Source organism: Uranotaenia lowii, chromosome 1 (assembly GCF_029784155.1).
Source record: "Uranotaenia lowii strain MFRU-FL chromosome 1, ASM2978415v1, whole genome shotgun sequence".
In the NCBI taxonomy this organism is placed as follows: domain Eukaryota; kingdom Metazoa; phylum Arthropoda; class Insecta; order Diptera; family Culicidae; genus Uranotaenia; species Uranotaenia lowii.
Genome location: NC_073691.1, coordinates 26,947,829 through 26,965,764, shown reverse-complemented (window position 1 = coordinate 26,965,764; position 17,936 = coordinate 26,947,829). Strand labels below are relative to the sequence as shown.

The following is a 17,936-nucleotide window of genomic DNA, read 5'->3' as shown; positions in this document are numbered from 1 at the left end:
TTCCCGATTTCCAGTAATATTGCCCCGAGAGCATGTAGTTACCCAAAGGCTTTTGGAGCATTATCACCGAATTTTTGGACACGCAAACAGAGAGACAATTGTCAACGAAGTCCGTCAGCGTTTTCAGATCGCGAATCTGAGGTCCGCTGTTAACGAAGTATCGAGAAGCTGCCAGGTATGTAAGATTAAAAAATGTAAACCACATCCACCAAGAATGGCGCCATTGCCAGAGCAAAGATTGACACCGTATACCAGACCCTTTGCGTATACCGGTGTGGATTATCTCGGGCCGTTGGAGGTAACCGTTGGCAGGCGGAAGGAAAAGCGATATGTAGCGGTCTTCACATGCTTGGTAGTCCGTGCCGTTCACCTGGAGCTGGCGTACAGCTTAACGACGGATTCCTGCATAATGGCGATCAGGAGATTTGTGCGAAGAAGAGGTCCCCCACGCCAAATATTTTCCGACAACGGGACGAACTTTGTCGGTGCCGATCGCGAGCTTAAACGACAGATCAAGAGAATCAACAGCGACTGTTCCGACACATTCACCAACGCCCGAACAAGCTGGTTATTCAATCCGCCCTCCGCTCCCCACATGGGTGGAGTATGGGAGCGGATGGTGCGAAGCGTGAAAGAATCGATGAGAGCTCTCGACGACGGAAGGAAACTCAACGACGGAAACAGAAGCTTTTATAAACTCTCGTCCACTGACGTACATGCCTCAAAGTTCGGCCGACTACGAAGCGTTGACACCCAACCACTTTTTGGGTAACTCCACGGGAGATCAGGACCCTATGCGTGATCCAATCAGTCTCAGCCAAGCACTGCAAAGCAGTTACCTTCGTTCGCAGTATTTAGCTGATGCTACATGGGACAGATGGCTGAAGGAATACTTTCCTAATATGAACAAGCGGTCCAAGTGGTTCGAAGATGTGGTGTCGGTTAAACTTGGAGACCTGGTATATATTGCGGAAGGCAGTCGGCGTACCTGGATCCGAGGAAGGATCGTGGAGCTAATCCCGAACAAGGATGGAAGGATCAGACGTGTTGCAGTACAAACGACATCTGGACGACTCGAGAGACCGGTGGCGAAGCTGGCCGTTATGGAGATAGGTAACGGTGAATCCGAGCAAGGTGATACGGAGGCCGTTCCGGATTCACGGGGTGGAGAATGTTCTGGCATCCCTGACGTCGCTGCATCTGAACAGACCTAACGGCCACGCTACGAACTGTCAAACCAGAAAACGGTTAGAAGTGAAAATTTGCGACGAACCAAGAAAGACAAGTGACGCTCTGCGTATATTTTATAAATTAACGATAGTTTTAGTTGTTAAAGTTGTTTGTGCCATTCGTGAGTACCTTTTTAAATTGTTGTGAACCTTTGACTAAATCTAACTTTTTGTAATATTTAGCGCACATCGGTAAAAACCCGATCTAAGGCTGATACCACGCACAGTCGAGCATTCCTTTCAAAAGGGCCGATATAGGTTAGATTTTCTTTTATTGGTATCAGAATTATTTGTAATAATGCGCATTTTCTCGAACTCTAGGCCAGAAATCTATGCTCTCGATTATAACTTGGCATCAAAACACGGAAACTCCTCTTGTACTAAAGGAGACAAATGTAAGAAACAAAAAATCCTATGTAAAACTATTTGCCCTAATAAACTCATTGTTTTTTAGCTTTGAGCTGCTCCTGCTCCTGCTCCAACTAGAGCTGCTGCGAGAACCTTTAGTGAATTATATTCCAACATATTTCAAGTAAATTGTGTCAATATGTCTTGATTTAAAGTCGCGTTGATTTTGATAAGATTATGTTTGTCCTAAAATCTGTTTATTTTATAAAAGATTGATCAAGATTGGCAAAAGCCGGTCATTGGTTCTAATTAGTTTCTAGGTTTGCTTTTCTTTAATTTTCGCCACAACTTTTCTGTAGACAAAGTGGTCTAGGGATGGTTTTCATCTAAGTGAGCTTTGAACAAACACTCAAATAGGAAAATCGAGTATAGAGGTTGCAACAAAATGGCGTGTTTTGTTGTAAATCGCACGGCGAGAGGCGGCGAACATAAATACGAAGTCGCAACTAGAAACAATCTTGGCCGCCCCAAAAAGTTGGGGCCACGCCGACGACGACGACTTTCGCGTGTGAAAAAGAGCGCCAAACCAAACAAACAACCCATACAAGAAACAAGAAGCAACAAAATATTTAATCAACAAGCACGTGCTCCTTCTTGCTACTCAACTAGTAAACGACAACAACAACAACAACACATGGTTTGAAACTAGTTCAGCTTCAAACGACAAATGGGGGGAGGCCTAGCCTCCCCAAACGACGTCGAAACGGGAGAGCTACCAGTCAGTGAAAAAGATTTAACTCTTCCCTACCGTGAGATTGCCTGGTAGCTGAAAATAGGAGGTAGAGCTACCACGACATCAGAGAAGGGAAGAGGCTTACCAAAAAGAGTCGATTACCAGGCGGTGGGATTCGCCTGGTCGGTCATCGGTTAACACAGCTTCTGCGTCTGCCTGCTGTCTAACCGAGTTCGGAGCTTCCTCGATGTCTTGCGCTCCTGTTGCGCGGATTATCGATTGCTCTCATTGATGTCTCCGCTCGTCGTGCGATTTTGATGCGGCGCTGCACTTTTTATTATTGGGAAAAAAGCGAGCCGTTCCCCGGCACTGTTAACGGATTTCGCGATTTTTTTCATCGATTTTTGTACCGACCACGTGGGTTTCGGCGTTGCATCGCAGCGATCCAAACACGCGGTGCTGTTTCATATACGTTTGTTTACAAACAAACCACTCATCATGTCTCGTCCTTTTTTCGTGCGTCGTTTCAGATTCCAGAAGGCGTGTATCAAGTACGGCGTCGCCGATGTGGACCTGTTCCAGACGACGGACCTGTGGGACAAGAAGAACATCGCCCTGGTAACGACGACCATCTTCGCCGTCGGAAGAACGGTAAGTATTTTTTTTTTTGTATTTTGGGTCTGCGCATGTGCGATTTCTGAACAGTTTCGAAAACTGAAAAATTACTCTAATTTTTTATTATACCTATTATATTCTATAGAAAAAACTCAAAAAATTGTTGCTGAAAAACTGCTCAAAATTCCATTTTAATTCCTTCATTAAATTTGACCCAACTAACTACCTTTATTGTATCAAAATCTATGAAGTTTAACAATCGCTAGAGCAAAGTAGCCATACGTTTTGTTAGAGGCTTGTTTAACCATTTCGATTGTCTTTTCGAAGAAATTCTTTATTGTTAAAGAATAAGTTTTTGGCAGGAGATACAGGTTAATATCTCCTAGTTTATAAAAGTGAATCTCAGTTTTGGTTTTGAGTACTAAGATTTGAAATAAGATAAGGGGCCTTATTCTGCGAGGCGAATGAAGTGACTCGGAGTCACATTAGTCGTAGTCACGTGACTCTAGTCGGGGTATTCCGAGAGGCGACTCACTCACGGTGACTAGTTCATTGCCTCGGTGACTTGATGTTCATTTTGACGTTCCAGAGGCAATGAACCAGTTTCATCGGGTTCACCATGCGAACTGTCAAACATGTAAGGAACATTCAAAGCAGGTAGTGTGATATTCCATTTCTTGGATGACGTCACATTCATGAAGAATTTAAAAATAATACATTCAATTTTTATGTAACCAAACCCGATGTAGGATTTCAAATAAATTTCAATCTTCTTCGAACATGCTGTAAATTCCTAAGCAAAATTAAAATTGTCTTTCGTTCCAGTTCTGGTTGAGAATTGGAATTTGTATTTTTGTACACATAAAAAGGTTGAATAGCTATAGAGAATTTCAAATAAAAAGATCAAATACAGATTTACATTTAATTACTGATTTGAAATTGAAATAAATATTTTTCAGATTCAGATTTCAAAATTCATATTGTTTATTAATATTCAGAATCAAAAGTTCAGACCAAGATCAAAGTTTTTCGGACTTTTGAATTTGAAGATAACAATTATTTTTTAAGATGAGTTTTTAAGATAAGTTTAATATTGAAGATTCTTTTTTTTAAAGTACTATAAAATAAAAATATATAGGATTTTCAGTATTGCTTTTCTTAAATATGATGTTTCAAATGTCAAAAAGGCATCTTAACTTTTATTGTTATCAAACATTTGAAAATGTTGTTATTTTACAAACTTTGCTTTTTATATATTTAACGAATCCCAAAATTGTTCAAAAATTATGCATGAAAACACTCTGACAGTTGCTGTTTGAAGTTAAATTTGAGAAAATTTATATTCAAAATTGCTCTTTTTTTAATTAGAAATAGTTTTATTGAGTCTAATATTTTAACTCGTAAAGTTTTGTTGTGCCGAGTATTCACTTCACTTGTGTTGTGTTAGTAAGAAAGGATTAAATTTTGTTTGACTTGAGCAAAGGGATGAGGATTTCGTAGGATCGCTCTCGAGAACAGATTTCCCTTTCGGGTCGGTGGTGGCTATCCTGTATAGCGAATTGCTCAATTTGTGAATTATAAATATACTCCGAGTGACAAAAGAAGGAACACAAAATTCTTTCTACCTTATCAATAGTCACTCAAATGTTCGTTGTTTGCGTGTGACTGAAATCAATAAACTTCCCTTAAAACCATAAAACAAAACACGTTGGATGATAATTTTATTTTCTTTTTATTAAGAGTTTTTAAATAACAGTGATATAATAACTCGTTTAACTTTTAGAACTACTTATACATAGCTCAAAAACAAAATGTTATACCTGAGAAATCAGGTTCACCTTATGGATTGACCGTTCGTCGGAATTCATCAGAAATAAATTTGGTCCAACGAGCGTACATACTCAGGTGACCCAAAACAAATCTAATTGACGTACAACTTTGTACAATAAGTTTAAAATTTTAAAGAAAAATAGGTTTCGCTCAGTGCGGTAAATCATTTTTGGGTATTCCGCCTAACTTCAGCTGTAGAATATTTTGTCTTTATCAACGAAAAATCTACATTTCACTTCGTTTTGGTGAATGCCAAAATTGCAAGGAAATTTGTTCATCACCTGCCTTTGCACAGCGTTGGCTTTTGCTGCAGAATTCATTCACGATGAACAGATTGAACCTCGCGAACTGTCAAAAACTGAAACCGAAACAAAAAGTTCGCGGCCGAAAAATATTGATTGCCTTCAGCGCACATCGAAAGTTATCGGTTCCTGGAAGTTCAATCCGAATATCTGAAGTCGTTGGCGACTGTCCTCCGCAACAAATAATTACTCAGCAAAGAATAAAAATGACACAGATGGCTTTTAAACTTTGTGACCAGGTGCTGAACGGCCTTGGACTGCTGACGTACTTATTCCGAAAAGCGCTTAGCCCGTAAGTAAAACTTATCTTTCAATATATTTAAATTTGAAAATAAAAATCTTTTATTTACAGAACTGCCTCCTACTTTCACTTCCCTTTCAAGCCGTTGAGTGGAAAAGATCATCAATCAGGCGAAAAAGCGGCCTAAAATATTGAAAGTCCCAACGAAATACAAGTTTTTTTTTCCGTTCCCAAGATAACGAAAAGCCGACCCATGATTGACAGAATTCTAGGCGATTAACAGCAACTACGGAATATTTGAAAAAAACTCTGCTTAATTATCTCAAGAACGAAAAGTGTTGTATTCTCTTGCGAAGAAAATAAACGAAAATCATTAGAAAACTTTTGGTTTTTTTGATGACATGATTCTGAATGAAACTAAAGATTAATCAAGAACTAATCAAGATTCCCAGAGTCAGTTCCAGATTTTAAAGCTCCAATTTTAACTCAAGAGCTCAGGTTCAAATTCTCAAGAATGTTATCGAGTTTCAAATACAATACTGGAGATTACAGTTACAAATAAGATGTTGATCTAGAATTTGAATGTGAAATTTAATTTGTGTTTTGTAACTCATCCATATTCTTAGAATTTTACTCAAAATTCTCCATAACATTTTAATACCTGATTTCAATTTTTGTTAAAATTTCAATTTGAAAGTTTAGAATATTTTTTTCAATTTTTTTAAGCCTTAGACTAAAGTAACAATATTTTTTTTCAAAAACTTTATTTGAGTTCTTAAAATTAGATATATGGATGATGCAATTAAACAATAAAGAATTAAAATATTTAGTTTATCAACCTGGTCAATGAAAAAAACATATAAGAATGTTTGAAGCTACCCTATTACATATATTTGAAGAAATTTTGGACTGTTATGTTAAATTTTTCAGATTTTTTTCTTCAAGTCACTTACTGAATAGGTAACGACTCCAAAAGTCACTTGCCACCGACTCGAGTCACGCCATTCGCCTCTGAGAATACGGTGACAGTTAAAGAAAGTTCATTCAAGTCACCTAAAGTTCATTGAAGTCACGGCATTCGCCTGCTAGAATACGGTGACTCTGAAAAACCAAGTCACTTCACGTCACTCGCCTCGCAAAATAAGCCCCAAGGTTTCAAACTTCAAATTCAAGATTCAGTTTAAAGTTCCAAATCTTCAAGTTTAAATAAGAGACTATAATTTTTGTCCTAAATTCTCAAGGGAAATCCTAATTTGATACAGGGTAAGAAATAAGTTTTAAAATTCTAACTTCTACACAAAATTGAAACTCTAAAATCAATTTTCAATTTTATGATCTAGGTTTACAGAACAGATACAGAATTGAGATCCTAAACAAAATTCAGAATTCAGATCTCCAAAGAAACAAAGTTGTTCACATTTAAAATTCAGATTCAGACATCTGAATTCAAGACTGATAAAGGGTATTCAAAATCAAATTAAGAATTCAGATTCAGCATTTGGATTCGAATTTGGAAATGTAGTTTCAGAATTTAGATTGAACCTGATTCATAATTCAGTGTTAGAACTGAGAGTAAAATTCCGAATACAGAATAAAAATAAGCATTAAAAATTCAGATTTAGAATTCAGATAAAAAAAAACAAATTCCGATAAGGATTTAAAATTCAGATTCAAAGTTGAGATCCAAAGTTCAAATGAAGATATTATATTCAGCCTTAGAACTCCGATTTAAAACTTGGATTTAAAATTCAAATTTAGCAGGGTCAGAATTCATATTTAAAATTCAGATTGAGAACTCTATATTCGAATTAAGATTCAAAATTTAGATTCAGATAGGGAATTCAAATTCAGATTCAAAATTCTGAATCTGAACTACGATTCATGAATTCTGCCGATTCAGAAATCAGAATTTAGTTTCAAAATTCAGATTTGAAGATTCGAATTTAGAAAAAAAAATTTAACTTGGATTCAGATTTCTGATGGAAAATTTGGATTCGTAGGTTTGTATTAAGAAATGAGGCTAATGATTAAGATGAGATTCAAATAAAGAGATTGAGAATTTGGTTTCATAATTTTTAAACATATTTTCGAATCAGATTTTAGATTTACAATTCAGATTCAATATTTTAATTTTGAATTTCGATTCAGAACGTAGATTTAGAATGTAATATTTAGAATCAGAATTCATGATTGGGAGTTGAATGTTCAGATTCAGGATTCGGATTTCAAATTCAGTAATCAATTTATGAAAACAGTATTTTGGCAATATTTCATTACATTCGAACTTCAAATTATCAATCACTTATAAGACACAGCACAAATTAAGAATAAGAAAACAGTGTTTAGTTTACGTACACTAATTGAGAATAAAGGTATAAATATTAAAGAAATGGAGTGTCTGAGTTATAACAAAATAATAGGTAAATTTTAACTCAAACTCGATTGAGTTGAAAAACGAATTTCCCAAACCTATCCGATATTTTTTTCTGAAGAAAAAAAAAATGAAAACGAGCAACAAAGTTTCTGAGGACTGTTGTTTACAAATTGTAATTCGATGAAGCAAATAATCAATAAATAAATGATATTCAATTTGTGAAGTTGGTTGCCGTTATTGAGATTTTTTTTTCAAAATTATTTGAACTCACTGTTCAAAGCTTCTGCCTATCTTCTTCGTGAAAGCTTTCATTTTCCTGCGAGAGAGAAGAGAAAAAGAGAAATCAAGTTACTGTCTTGCTTTCTGATGACGCGTTTGTTTGTAAACAAACCAAACCAGGCAGGCGACTCTTCAAATCGAATCCCCTTCTTTGAATTTTAGTTCAATTCTCTCTTCCTTTTTCTGGAATGGATTCATGGACAGTCGTCGCTGGCGGGATCTATCAGTATGTTTGAAGTGTGTTTTTTTTTACTCCCGTCGAAGAATATGGGAAATTTTTGCAAGAAGTTTTCATTGTTGGCTTTGTTCTTCGGGTTGTAAAACTGTTACATCTTCTTCAGATTCTAGATTCTAAAATCAGATTAAAGATTCAAAAATCAGATATCATATTTCAAATTCGGATTAGGATAGAACATTCAGAATTTCAAGTTCAGATATCAGATTTAGATTTCAGATTCAAATGCAAATCATAGTATTCAGAATCAGACTCAGTTTTCTTACTAAGATCAACGGACGCTCCATCAAATTTCAGATCAAATCTCAAACATAAATATTCCAGATTCATTTTTTTCACTTCTTCAGATATCAATTTAAAAAAAAAAACAGACTAGATTGAAATTCCAGATTCCCAACTCAAATTTTGATTTTTGACTGCTAGAATGTTTTTTTCAGATTTTGTTTTTCATATTCAGATTTTCTAGTTTGCAGGTTCCAATTTCAATACGTTCCAGGATTTTGTAGATTATAAAATATGATTTTAATTCAGGAATCCAATTTCAGATTAAGGATTCGATCTGTATTTTCTTTGATTCATTGAATTCATGTCGAAATGCTTAGCTACAATAAAGTTATTTATTTGTATTTGAACATTTAATATTCGCATGAAATGATTAATTTGAATTTTCTTTTCTGAATTTAATATCGAAATTTTCGAACAATCGACGATTTGGCGCTTTTTTCCAACATATTACGGCTAAATGTTTCATAGGGTTTCATTCAAGTAAAAGTTATCAATAGCTTACAGACCATGTCGGAAAACAATAATGACCTTGTACAGTACATCAATGAAAGCACAAAAATCAGACATTCAGAATGACAATTGCTGAGAGAATTGTACACATAATATGCTAAATCATTGTGAATAATGTAAATAGTAGCTTAGTATAGGTTAGGTAGTTAGTTAGTTGATTGATCAAAAATTAAACAGAACAGATAGGTTCAACTTGCAAAAGCCAACAATTGGAAAAAAAAATCTAACAATAACTGAACTTTAAAAACTGTAACTGAAGAAGAAAAGCTTGTAGCTGAATCCCTTAGATTGCAAACATCAATTATTAAACAAAAATGACTGATTGAAAATTACATTAAATTAAAAAAAAATCGGGATATTCTCCTACATTAAAATACTTATTTGTGATCAACAGTTTACATCAAATATAGAATAAATAGTTTTCAATTAACTATAGGGTTTACTGTTCAAAATTGTTTTATGATGTAAACACTTTGATAAACAACTGTATAATATGTGCTAGTTGGTATGATGAAAAAGCAAAACAGTACCATTTTTAAAAATCCTTGGATAGGAGTTAGTTAGTTTGAATAGTTAGTTGGGAGGAATAAAAAAATGGCGGGACAGGTTATTTTTCTTGAACTAACATATTTTTTTGCTAAAGCAAGTTACAAATATCAAGTAACAGTATTCCAATAAGAATGTTATTTCCCACCAGTTTCCTATAAGAAAAATCAACAAGCATCATACCTGTTGAACGTGCGGTGTGTTCTGATGGGAGCTTTTTCTTCAAAATTCGAATAACTACCGACCGATACAGTATCTGTGTGTGACTGTGATGACAGCTGACGACTACCTGATGCTTGCTGCTCTACTCTCTAGCTAGGGTCAGCAGGAGAGAGTTAAAGCCGATTACCCGCCCAGCCAGAGGTGAGAGCGTCAACCATCGCTAGCGTAGAACGGTGACCGGCGTTCTGGTGCCGGCGGGAAACTTCGATTCGGTGCACATCAGTAGGCCGTAAACTGACGGTTCTACAATTCAAAAACCAAGTGATGAAGTCGGGTAATGAAATTCGTTCGTGATTTCGTTCCACTCGCCGTCTGTTACCTTGCCAAAGGAAAGCAGGCGGTCGACGATCTGATGGTTTGATGTGTCTTAAATTTCCGATATCTAATATTAAACTCTAATGTTTTAATTATTATAAATAGATTATAAGTCCATACGTTTTTCTGAATAAGCGCTTATATTTCTCCTAACTCGAAAAATTACGGAGATTTTGATACGAGTTGATCGACATTAAAGTTGATCCTCGTTAAAGTTTATAGCAAGTAGTTTAAGTCGCCTAATTAAGCAGGAAGATTTAAGACGATTCACAGTATGCATAAAATTAATTATGCATAGAGTATTGAAAAGGTTAAATATACTAGCCTATGGTCATTTAACTTTTCCTTATAAACGTAGTTCTACCACGAAAACAATAAGTAAAGCTTTTGCGTGATAACTACTATAAACAGTTGATTAATATGTTTAGCTAGATTTGTTAACAATTGGCCCATTGGCCTTTTTGTTAAATAAGTGAAAAATAATAGGTCATGTTGTTCCCAAAAATGCGTTCTATTACGACACGTTTACCAAAATTGAACCGTGCCAAAATCGAGCACAGATCTACTTTAAAAAAATTCAATTATCTACCATAAAAAATGAAAATTGCTTTAATAAATATAAATAATGGGCTTAACTTAATAAAAATTTTAAGGCCCTATGAAGAGAGAAGGCTGGTTGTGATGGTTGGCTATGCTCCAAATGCTTACACGGAAAAAAATTGAGTGGTCATCCCAAAGACGCTGTCATGATAATTTTACCATTTCAGCGCTATAGTATTTTCAACCACGAAAAGTTTAACATCGATTTTGTGAAAGTGCGCATGAAACAATATTGAAATTACTATGTACCTGGTAATTTTCGATAACTGTCAATGTTTGTTGTCGAAAATACTATGGTCATGATAATTTCATCATAATTTCTATAACAACTACCGTCCGCATAGTAATTTTGACATTGTGGCACCAATTCATATCAACAAAATACTACGCACATCGTACTTTTGAGAACAAAACATATTTGACTCAAAAACATAAGTGCGTATGATAATTTTACTATGGTAAACATTCTTGTTGTTTACACTAATTCAGGATCATTAATCATCAAACCCGTTTGTAAAAAAAACTAATTTTGAGCTGCTTTATAGTCACAAAACTTTGAAAATCATTCCAGAGCATCGGGAGAACACACTAACATTGACCGACGTGTGTCGGAAGTGTGAATTTTCATGTTTCAAATAATGTCATAATGCATGCATGCAAATAAACAATCAAACATACATATTAATTTTACTATTTAAATCAAGCTCCTCGCTCCTCCTAATCTTTATCATAACACATACTAGTTTCATCATGAAACATATTAATTTTACTAGGGACGAAGTAAAATAATGCATCATTTCATTGACAATTTTACTAAAACGCAGTCGAATTTACTATGCGCAGCCAAATTGAGCACATGGTAAAATAGCTATGCGTAAGGTATTATAAACAACAAAACATATTTGACTCAAAAATATGGTCGCCTGTTGTTCGTTTAAACCACGGATTTAGTAATTGTACTATGCTTTTTTTTTGTGTGTACCGTTTGTGGAATCCAGAGAAGAAGGAATTGTTCCTGTCAAGAGATGTAAATTTAGATGAAAATAGTTTTCCCTTTGCTGCCAAGGTTCCTAGCGAAAATCCGTCGAGTGTGGTACCTGTTCAATACGATTTCCAAGTTGAAGAAGTGCGGCCACATGAAAACCCAGTTCGACCGTGGTTCAAACCCCGAGGCGCGGCGAACGAGAGCGCAAGCCCCCGGTAAATTAAAAGAGTTTGTTGTTGAAAAACTTTACTGTCACGCAATCCTGCCCTACAGATATCATTCCAAAGGTTGATTCTGTTGTGGGATAAGATAAGGTCGAACGTTCAGTTTCCGTTGCTCCTGAGGCGTTTAAGGACACTGCTGGGCGAGACGGCGAGGTTTGCAGCAAGCAAGCGGTCGATGAAGAACTGAAGTCCCTGACTGACAATCACGTGTGGCGGCTGGTAGAACGACAAGCTGGCCAAATCCAAACAGTTGTTCCGGGTCAAGCAAGACGAAAATGGAAAACCCGTTTAGTCGCTAAAGGTTTTCTGTAGAAGGCTGGCGTCGACTACAGTGAAACTTACTCCTCTGTTGCGAAGTTGGCGACAATACGAACCGTTTAAACTGTAGCGGTGCACCGGAAAATGTTCATCAATCAACTCGATGTCAAGACGGCGTTCTTGTACGGTGAACTAGAAGAAGACGATCACTGCATCGACTCGAGCAAAGCCCATGTTGTTGGTATAATAAACCGAACGAGCTTCTTCTGAATTTCGGTTTTACGCGTTCCTGCCATGACTATTGCCTATTTACCCGAATCGACGACCTGCTCGTCGTTGGCGATCGTCTGGAGCTGATGAACCAAATCAAGCTATCCCCTTCCAAAAAGCTTCAGATGACGGACCTTGGGGAAGTCAACCACTTTCTCGGAATCAAGATCCGATATGATCGTACTGCTGGGTCGATGTCTCTGATTCAAGAAGTCACTGTAGATCGTGTGTTGGAGAAACTCGGCATGAAAGATTGCGATCACGTAAAGACACCAATGGACGAATGAAGGAAATCCGGTCTATCATCCGTATTGTAGGCTATTTGGCTATCTCATGTGCACAATGCTATGCGTCCGTCCCGATATTTCATTCGCCGTTGCATACTTGGGACGTTTCCGAAGTCAACCTGGTGAAGCACACTGGTAAGCGCTGGAAAGAGTGGTCCGATACTTGAAAAGCACGATGAACCTCAAGCGAGACGAAAAGTGGGGTACGCTGATGCGGATTGGGCGTCAGATACTGAAGATAGGAAATCCGTCAGCAGTGATGTCTTCAAGGTATTCGGCAACACGGTGTCCTGAGTCAATAGAAAGCAACAATCCGTTGCATTGTCATCCTGTGAGGCATAATTGAGAAAACAAGACTTCTAAACCACTCGTAAGTTTTCAAAATATAACATATTTTGTATTGTCATGTGTTGAGATGTACCGAATGTTCGATCGAGCGAATACCATCAAAAATCGTTATGCCGAATATTCGATTAATTAAACTAGGTATTCGGCCTAATAGACCGTATATTACTTTTTTTTTATATTATGCAGTTGGGCTAAAAATCTCAAAACAATGGAAAAATGGTTAGAATTCCGGAAAATTTTCTTTTTTTTAGCGGTTTCGCGGAAAAGTGAAAGAACCTGCTTCTTAAATATGCTACTAAAAATATCAAGGAACCTTGAAAGAAAAATCCAGTAAGCTGTAATGAATCCATTTCATGTAGGTTATTTTTGGTTCACTTGGATATTGAATGCCGACTTCTGAAGTTCGGAATGAAACACATTTAGGTATTACTAAAAGAAGCGGTCTTAAAAGACTACCTTAAGGGGTAACGAAGTTTAAAATTATTCAATGTATAATTTTAGGATGGAATCTTCTATCTTTTTCTAACTGTCTAACTGTCATTTTCCCCCCATTCCAGTGCTACCGCCACCCGGAGTGGCGTGGACCCTACCTGGGACCCCGGCCCTCGGAGGAAAACCGGCGTGAGTTCTCGGCCGAACAGTTACGCGCAGGTGAGGGCCTCATAGGATTGCAGGCCGGTTCCAACAAGGGTGCCACCCAAGCTGGGCTCAACTTTGGCGCCACCCGAAAGATCCTGCTGGGAAAATGAAGGCGCCAGCTGTATCTGTTCTCTATCTGCTTTATGTATTCATCGTTTAATAATTTATTTATATTAACGCGCAAAGTGCAATTTCGTTTTTATGCGTTTTCGTTTTTTGATTTCGGTCAAACTTTAGAAGCTGGTTAGAAAGCGCCAAGTATTTATTGTGATTCTAATAGTATCGATTTTGGTCAATTCGAATCATCTACCTATTTATAATTATTGTTTTTAAGGTCAGCCCAAAAGTGTTTGCGAAGTTGAAAAAAAAATCAGTGCTTTCAAGAATTGTTCAGTTTTGAAACAAACAGAAGAAAAACAACAGTAAAAAACAAAAGTATAAGCTAAAGCAGTACAATTAAATTTATCCCACTGGCAGTGCTAATCCAATTTTGAGCTTTCAATCGGCCGAAGGTTTTTGAAGAATTCCTTTCAAGAATGATGTGAGAAATGGGTAAGTACTCACCTAATTCCTTAGCTTAGATTTCCCTCGTTAAACAGGATTGTTTGTCTCTTGAATTGTTCGATACGAGCCTCTGGGTAGAATTTTTCCTTCGGTTTGATTGTAGATTCCAGTTGAGTTATTCTTTGTAGAGCTCCTTCCCACTTTGTTGTTGCCTCTGTCCAATTTATCGTTTCCGTTTCCAGTTTTAACTTTTTAGTTTTCCTCTTCCAGAGACTTGATGACTCGAAGACTCGGCTAATTTTAAAAAGTAATGCGGTGATATCTCACTTGCAGAGTCTTTCAAAGGCTGCAAACCTAGCAACTTTTTCCACATATTTTATTAGCTGTTCTCCAGTAAAACTTGCTGTTTTTGTTGCTTCTGTTTTCAAATATGAATTTATAATCCCTTGCTACTACACTTTGCAAGCTATGTAAATAGTATGGCAACGTCTAAGGATTAATTGGTGTTTTTTTAGATTGCCCCTACAATTTTGTTTAGTTTCCCGAGTGCGATTGAATGCCGTTCGAGTAATTTAGAGTTGAATCAAATCGTTATTTAAGACCTTTATAAAATATTTATGTGATTTAATACCTATCTACTTTATTTCTGAAAAAAAGAGTAATGTAAGGAATCAGAATCTAAGATCAGATAGCTCAAAAGTACATGATTGAGCAAAGCAATCCTTCATAGAAAATTATTTATTTTGACCAATATAAAACTGGTAATGCTTGATAAGATTGATAATTTCAAACATTCGAACGGTATTCTATCGGACTTAGGGAAACTTCTTTGTAACATATTCCTAGTAAGTATATATTTTAACAACTTTTGTTTTTTTTGTTTGTTTTGTGTTCATTCAACAAGTTTCTGTTTTCATGCAAGCTTTAAAACTCTACACAGCACTCATTTGAATATAAAGAAGAGGCTTTTAATTGCTTACAAATTTAAGGCGTTTAGCAACGACAAGCAACTTACACAGCTTCTCCAAGCGCTAAGAATGGCAAAAATATTTGTTTTTTTTTTTCATCCATGAATCCAATGGATTGACATTACATATTTGTGAGATTGTCGCAAAATGGACATACAAAAAAAGAGAATGTATAGATAGAGAAAATAACATAAAAAACGTACATACATAAGTAATCACAAATTTAACAGTAGAGCTTATCGGTTTCCTGATTCTTATTGATTGCAACAGCACATGTGACAATTTTCCGTAGGAAATCCCAGCAGAAAATTGTTCATAACAATTTCGACATTGACGTTAACATGATTACGACAGATTTTTTCTTGTGCATATGTTCAAGTTCATAACTTTTTTTGAGCCTAACCAATTACTATACCGATTACCGAATCTTCCTCCTCTTATGGAGAGAGGGAAGCTGAGAGACTTCACGTTTAGTAGTCCTACTACTGATTGCTTTTTTCGATTGGTTTAGTTTCTTCCGATTTCAAGACCCTCCCTGGCAGGAACCATAATCCGAGGAACCGGAAGTCGTCGTCGCTGCCGAAAGGTTGGAATCGTAGCTGTTCGTTGAGGCGGACATGCTGGATGGTTTCTTCTGTTGTCGATGGTCTTTGGAGTCATCGGGCGTTCGATCGTCCGATCCGTTGACCAGCAGCACCGTGGCCAGCGATGACGAGGACTGGGACTGGGATGGGTCTGCTAGGTGCCGGTGTTCTTGTTCTGGTGAGAGTTCCGTTGGCGAGGCCCAGAATGGTACAGTAGGTGGATGCTGAAGCCGGTACGACCGGATGGCCTTCCACATGCGAAGCTCGACGCCGATCCTGGGGGAAGATGAGGGATCAATGAGTCAGTAAAAAGGAATAAAATTATAAAGTTTAAAAAGGAATTGTTGGCAATAGTAAATTTTCCTGATGCGAAAATCTTTTGAGAGTGTTTATGGTCCTGGAATAACTTAGACGTTGTATTCTGCATATCAATCCATTGATTCGTTCCAGTAGGTACGTAAAATCACCGACACGATCGCGACGTATATGTCTTGTCGAGATATAGCTCGTCCGCATTATCGATATTCTTAAGACCGACATAAATAGCAGAGCCTTTTTTAGGAAATCGCTAGCAAAACTCCGATCTCCAGATGTGGTTGCAGCTTGAAAGTTCCAATTTACAAGCTAACGGCGATTTTCCGAAGCTGAGCGAGTAAGATCATCAAACAATATGAGTCTGTTTATTACGATTCTGCTACTGATATAGTGCATCACATAAAGGCGAACTCGAATAAGCTTCTTGTTACTTGAGCAAAATTGAAAGCCTTTTCAACATTAAGCTTGCAGTGCTTTCTCGAGCAAACTGTGCATGACGCTCATTAAACCGGTTGTTCTCTACGGGCACGAGACGTGGATATTGCTCGAGGTGGATCTACGTACATTTGAACTACTACACTGGATAATTGACGAAAATGATGTCTTCATAGCTAAAAGGGATCAACACGAGCGCTGGTCACGTTCAACTGGTGGCATCGGAAATTGGAATTTAGTACCAATAACTTTAAGGCCAGAAGATGACATCAGTTAAAAAATATCAAAAGAGAGAAAAGTGATGTATAACAGACCAGAATAATCAATAAGTAGGTGATTAAGACCAGCAAGAAAAATGATTACAGACAGAAAACTAGAGAATATCAGAAAACGATAAGGGAACCCATCTGCGATTAGTACTCCGACTTTGATTGTGTCGTACTGTCCTGTTTTAAAAAATAGCGAGGAGGTAGCTTGGCGAGTGTATTTTTTTAACAAATTTTTAAATATATGTGAGACCTTGAGAGTATTGTGTCTACAAGACTATTTCAACAGATGGTGGAGTATCATGTCTACAAACGTTTTCAGTGGAAAACTATCAACCCAACTAACTCAAACGTTACGGAAACATTCAAATTTCTACTCACTTCAACCCGATCCGCCGCAGATCGTCCTGGCTCATTTCGTAGATGAAATCCTCGAAGCTGAACTCCTCCCCGTGAACGATGTTCCGAACGACGGCATCGAATCCATGCAGCAGCAGCCAATCTTCGAGCCGTGGATCCGCCTGGCTACCACCTCCCATCATCTGCATCATCGAGCCATCGAAGTTCGATGAAACCATCCTCATCGGATGGTGCGGCCTCCGCCGGTTAGCAGTCGGTGTAGGTGGAGCAGCCATGGGTCGCAGGAAGTTGTTATTGGATGCATCGACTTCATCCGTAACGCTAGGACTTTCCGCCAGATCGCTGGAATACCTAAAATGTGTTTGAAGATGTTAATTTAAGAAAAAAATGGTAACAAGGCTCTGAAGTCTAACCCTTGAGATCCTCGATCGCAGCGACTGTTGCTAGAAACCGAGACGAGCTGCGCGGCCAGCGTCCTAACCATTTCCGCATTCGACGTTTGACCTTCCAGTGCCGTTCGGAAGACCCGGTTGTAGGTTTTGTGAGATTCGTACAGATCTTCCATCAGTCTTAGGTTCTCTGCTCGGAGTGCCGTCAGCTGGTCACTGACCTGCTTGGCCCGGTTGTGATGGGCCGATTTCGCGATCGGCATTGAGTTCACCGTTCCGACGCCGGATGTGGACAGCTCCCCGTCATCGTCCTCGTCATCTTCGTCATCGTCATCATGGGCCCGGTGGTGGTGACCTCGGGCGGCATGTCCAGCGCCGCCTGCCGCCCGGTTGTCCTCGTCATACTCGTGCTCCGGTAGACCCAGATTTCTACCAAGTTC

The 17,936-nt window shown here is 37.7% G+C and overlaps 4 protein-coding genes across 8 annotated transcripts in view; 3 read left to right on the top strand and 1 right to left on the bottom strand.

The window, feature by feature from the left end:
- LOC129761044 (muscle-specific protein 20-like) overlaps positions 1 to 14,163 on the top strand; it is a 132,559-nt gene extending 118,396 nt beyond the window's left edge. Inside the window, exons 3-4 of the mRNA XM_055758748.1 lie at positions 2,841 to 2,961; positions 13,594 to 14,163. Of these exons, the coding sequence (XP_055614723.1) occupies positions 2,841 to 2,961; positions 13,594 to 13,785 (313 nt within the window). The 3' untranslated portion in view covers positions 13,786 to 14,163. The remainder of the gene's footprint in view (positions 1 to 2,840; positions 2,962 to 13,593) is intronic.
- Positions 682 to 1,730, top strand: LOC129761046 (uncharacterized). 2 transcript variants are annotated; one of them, XM_055758751.1, is made up of 2 exons: positions 682 to 1,351; positions 1,413 to 1,730. In XM_055758751.1, exon 1 carries the CDS (start codon positions 717 to 719, stop codon positions 1,212 to 1,214), a length of 498 nt encoding a protein of 165 aa, XP_055614726.1. In that variant the 5' UTR covers positions 682 to 716; the 3' UTR covers positions 1,215 to 1,351; positions 1,413 to 1,730. The 2 variants fall into 2 exon arrangements, with proteins under 2 accessions (XP_055614726.1, XP_055614725.1); XM_055758750.1 differs by having other exon boundaries at positions 682 to 1,487; positions 1,551 to 1,730.
- On the top strand, positions 4,732 to 5,731 carry LOC129761048 (uncharacterized). Its single transcript, XM_055758753.1, has 2 exons — positions 4,732 to 5,349; positions 5,410 to 5,731. Exons 1-2 carry the CDS (start codon positions 5,081 to 5,083, stop codon positions 5,483 to 5,485), a joined length of 345 nt encoding a protein of 114 aa, XP_055614728.1. The 5' UTR covers positions 4,732 to 5,080; the 3' UTR covers positions 5,486 to 5,731.
- Positions 14,164 to 14,550: 387 nt separating the features above from the next.
- Positions 14,551 to 17,936, bottom strand: part of LOC129761041 (mitogen-activated protein kinase kinase kinase 15) — a 52,526-nt gene continuing 49,140 nt past the window's right edge. For all 4 annotated transcript variants that reach the window (XM_055758738.1, XM_055758739.1, XM_055758740.1 and 1 more), the window contains 3 exons: positions 17,521 to 17,935; positions 17,129 to 17,458; positions 14,551 to 16,007 (listed from right to left, as the gene is read on the bottom strand). In XM_055758738.1, the coding sequence (XP_055614713.1) occupies positions 15,671 to 16,007; positions 17,129 to 17,458; positions 17,521 to 17,935 (1,082 nt within the window). In that variant the 3' untranslated portion in view covers positions 14,551 to 15,670. The remainder of the gene's footprint in view (positions 16,008 to 17,128; positions 17,459 to 17,520; position 17,936) is intronic.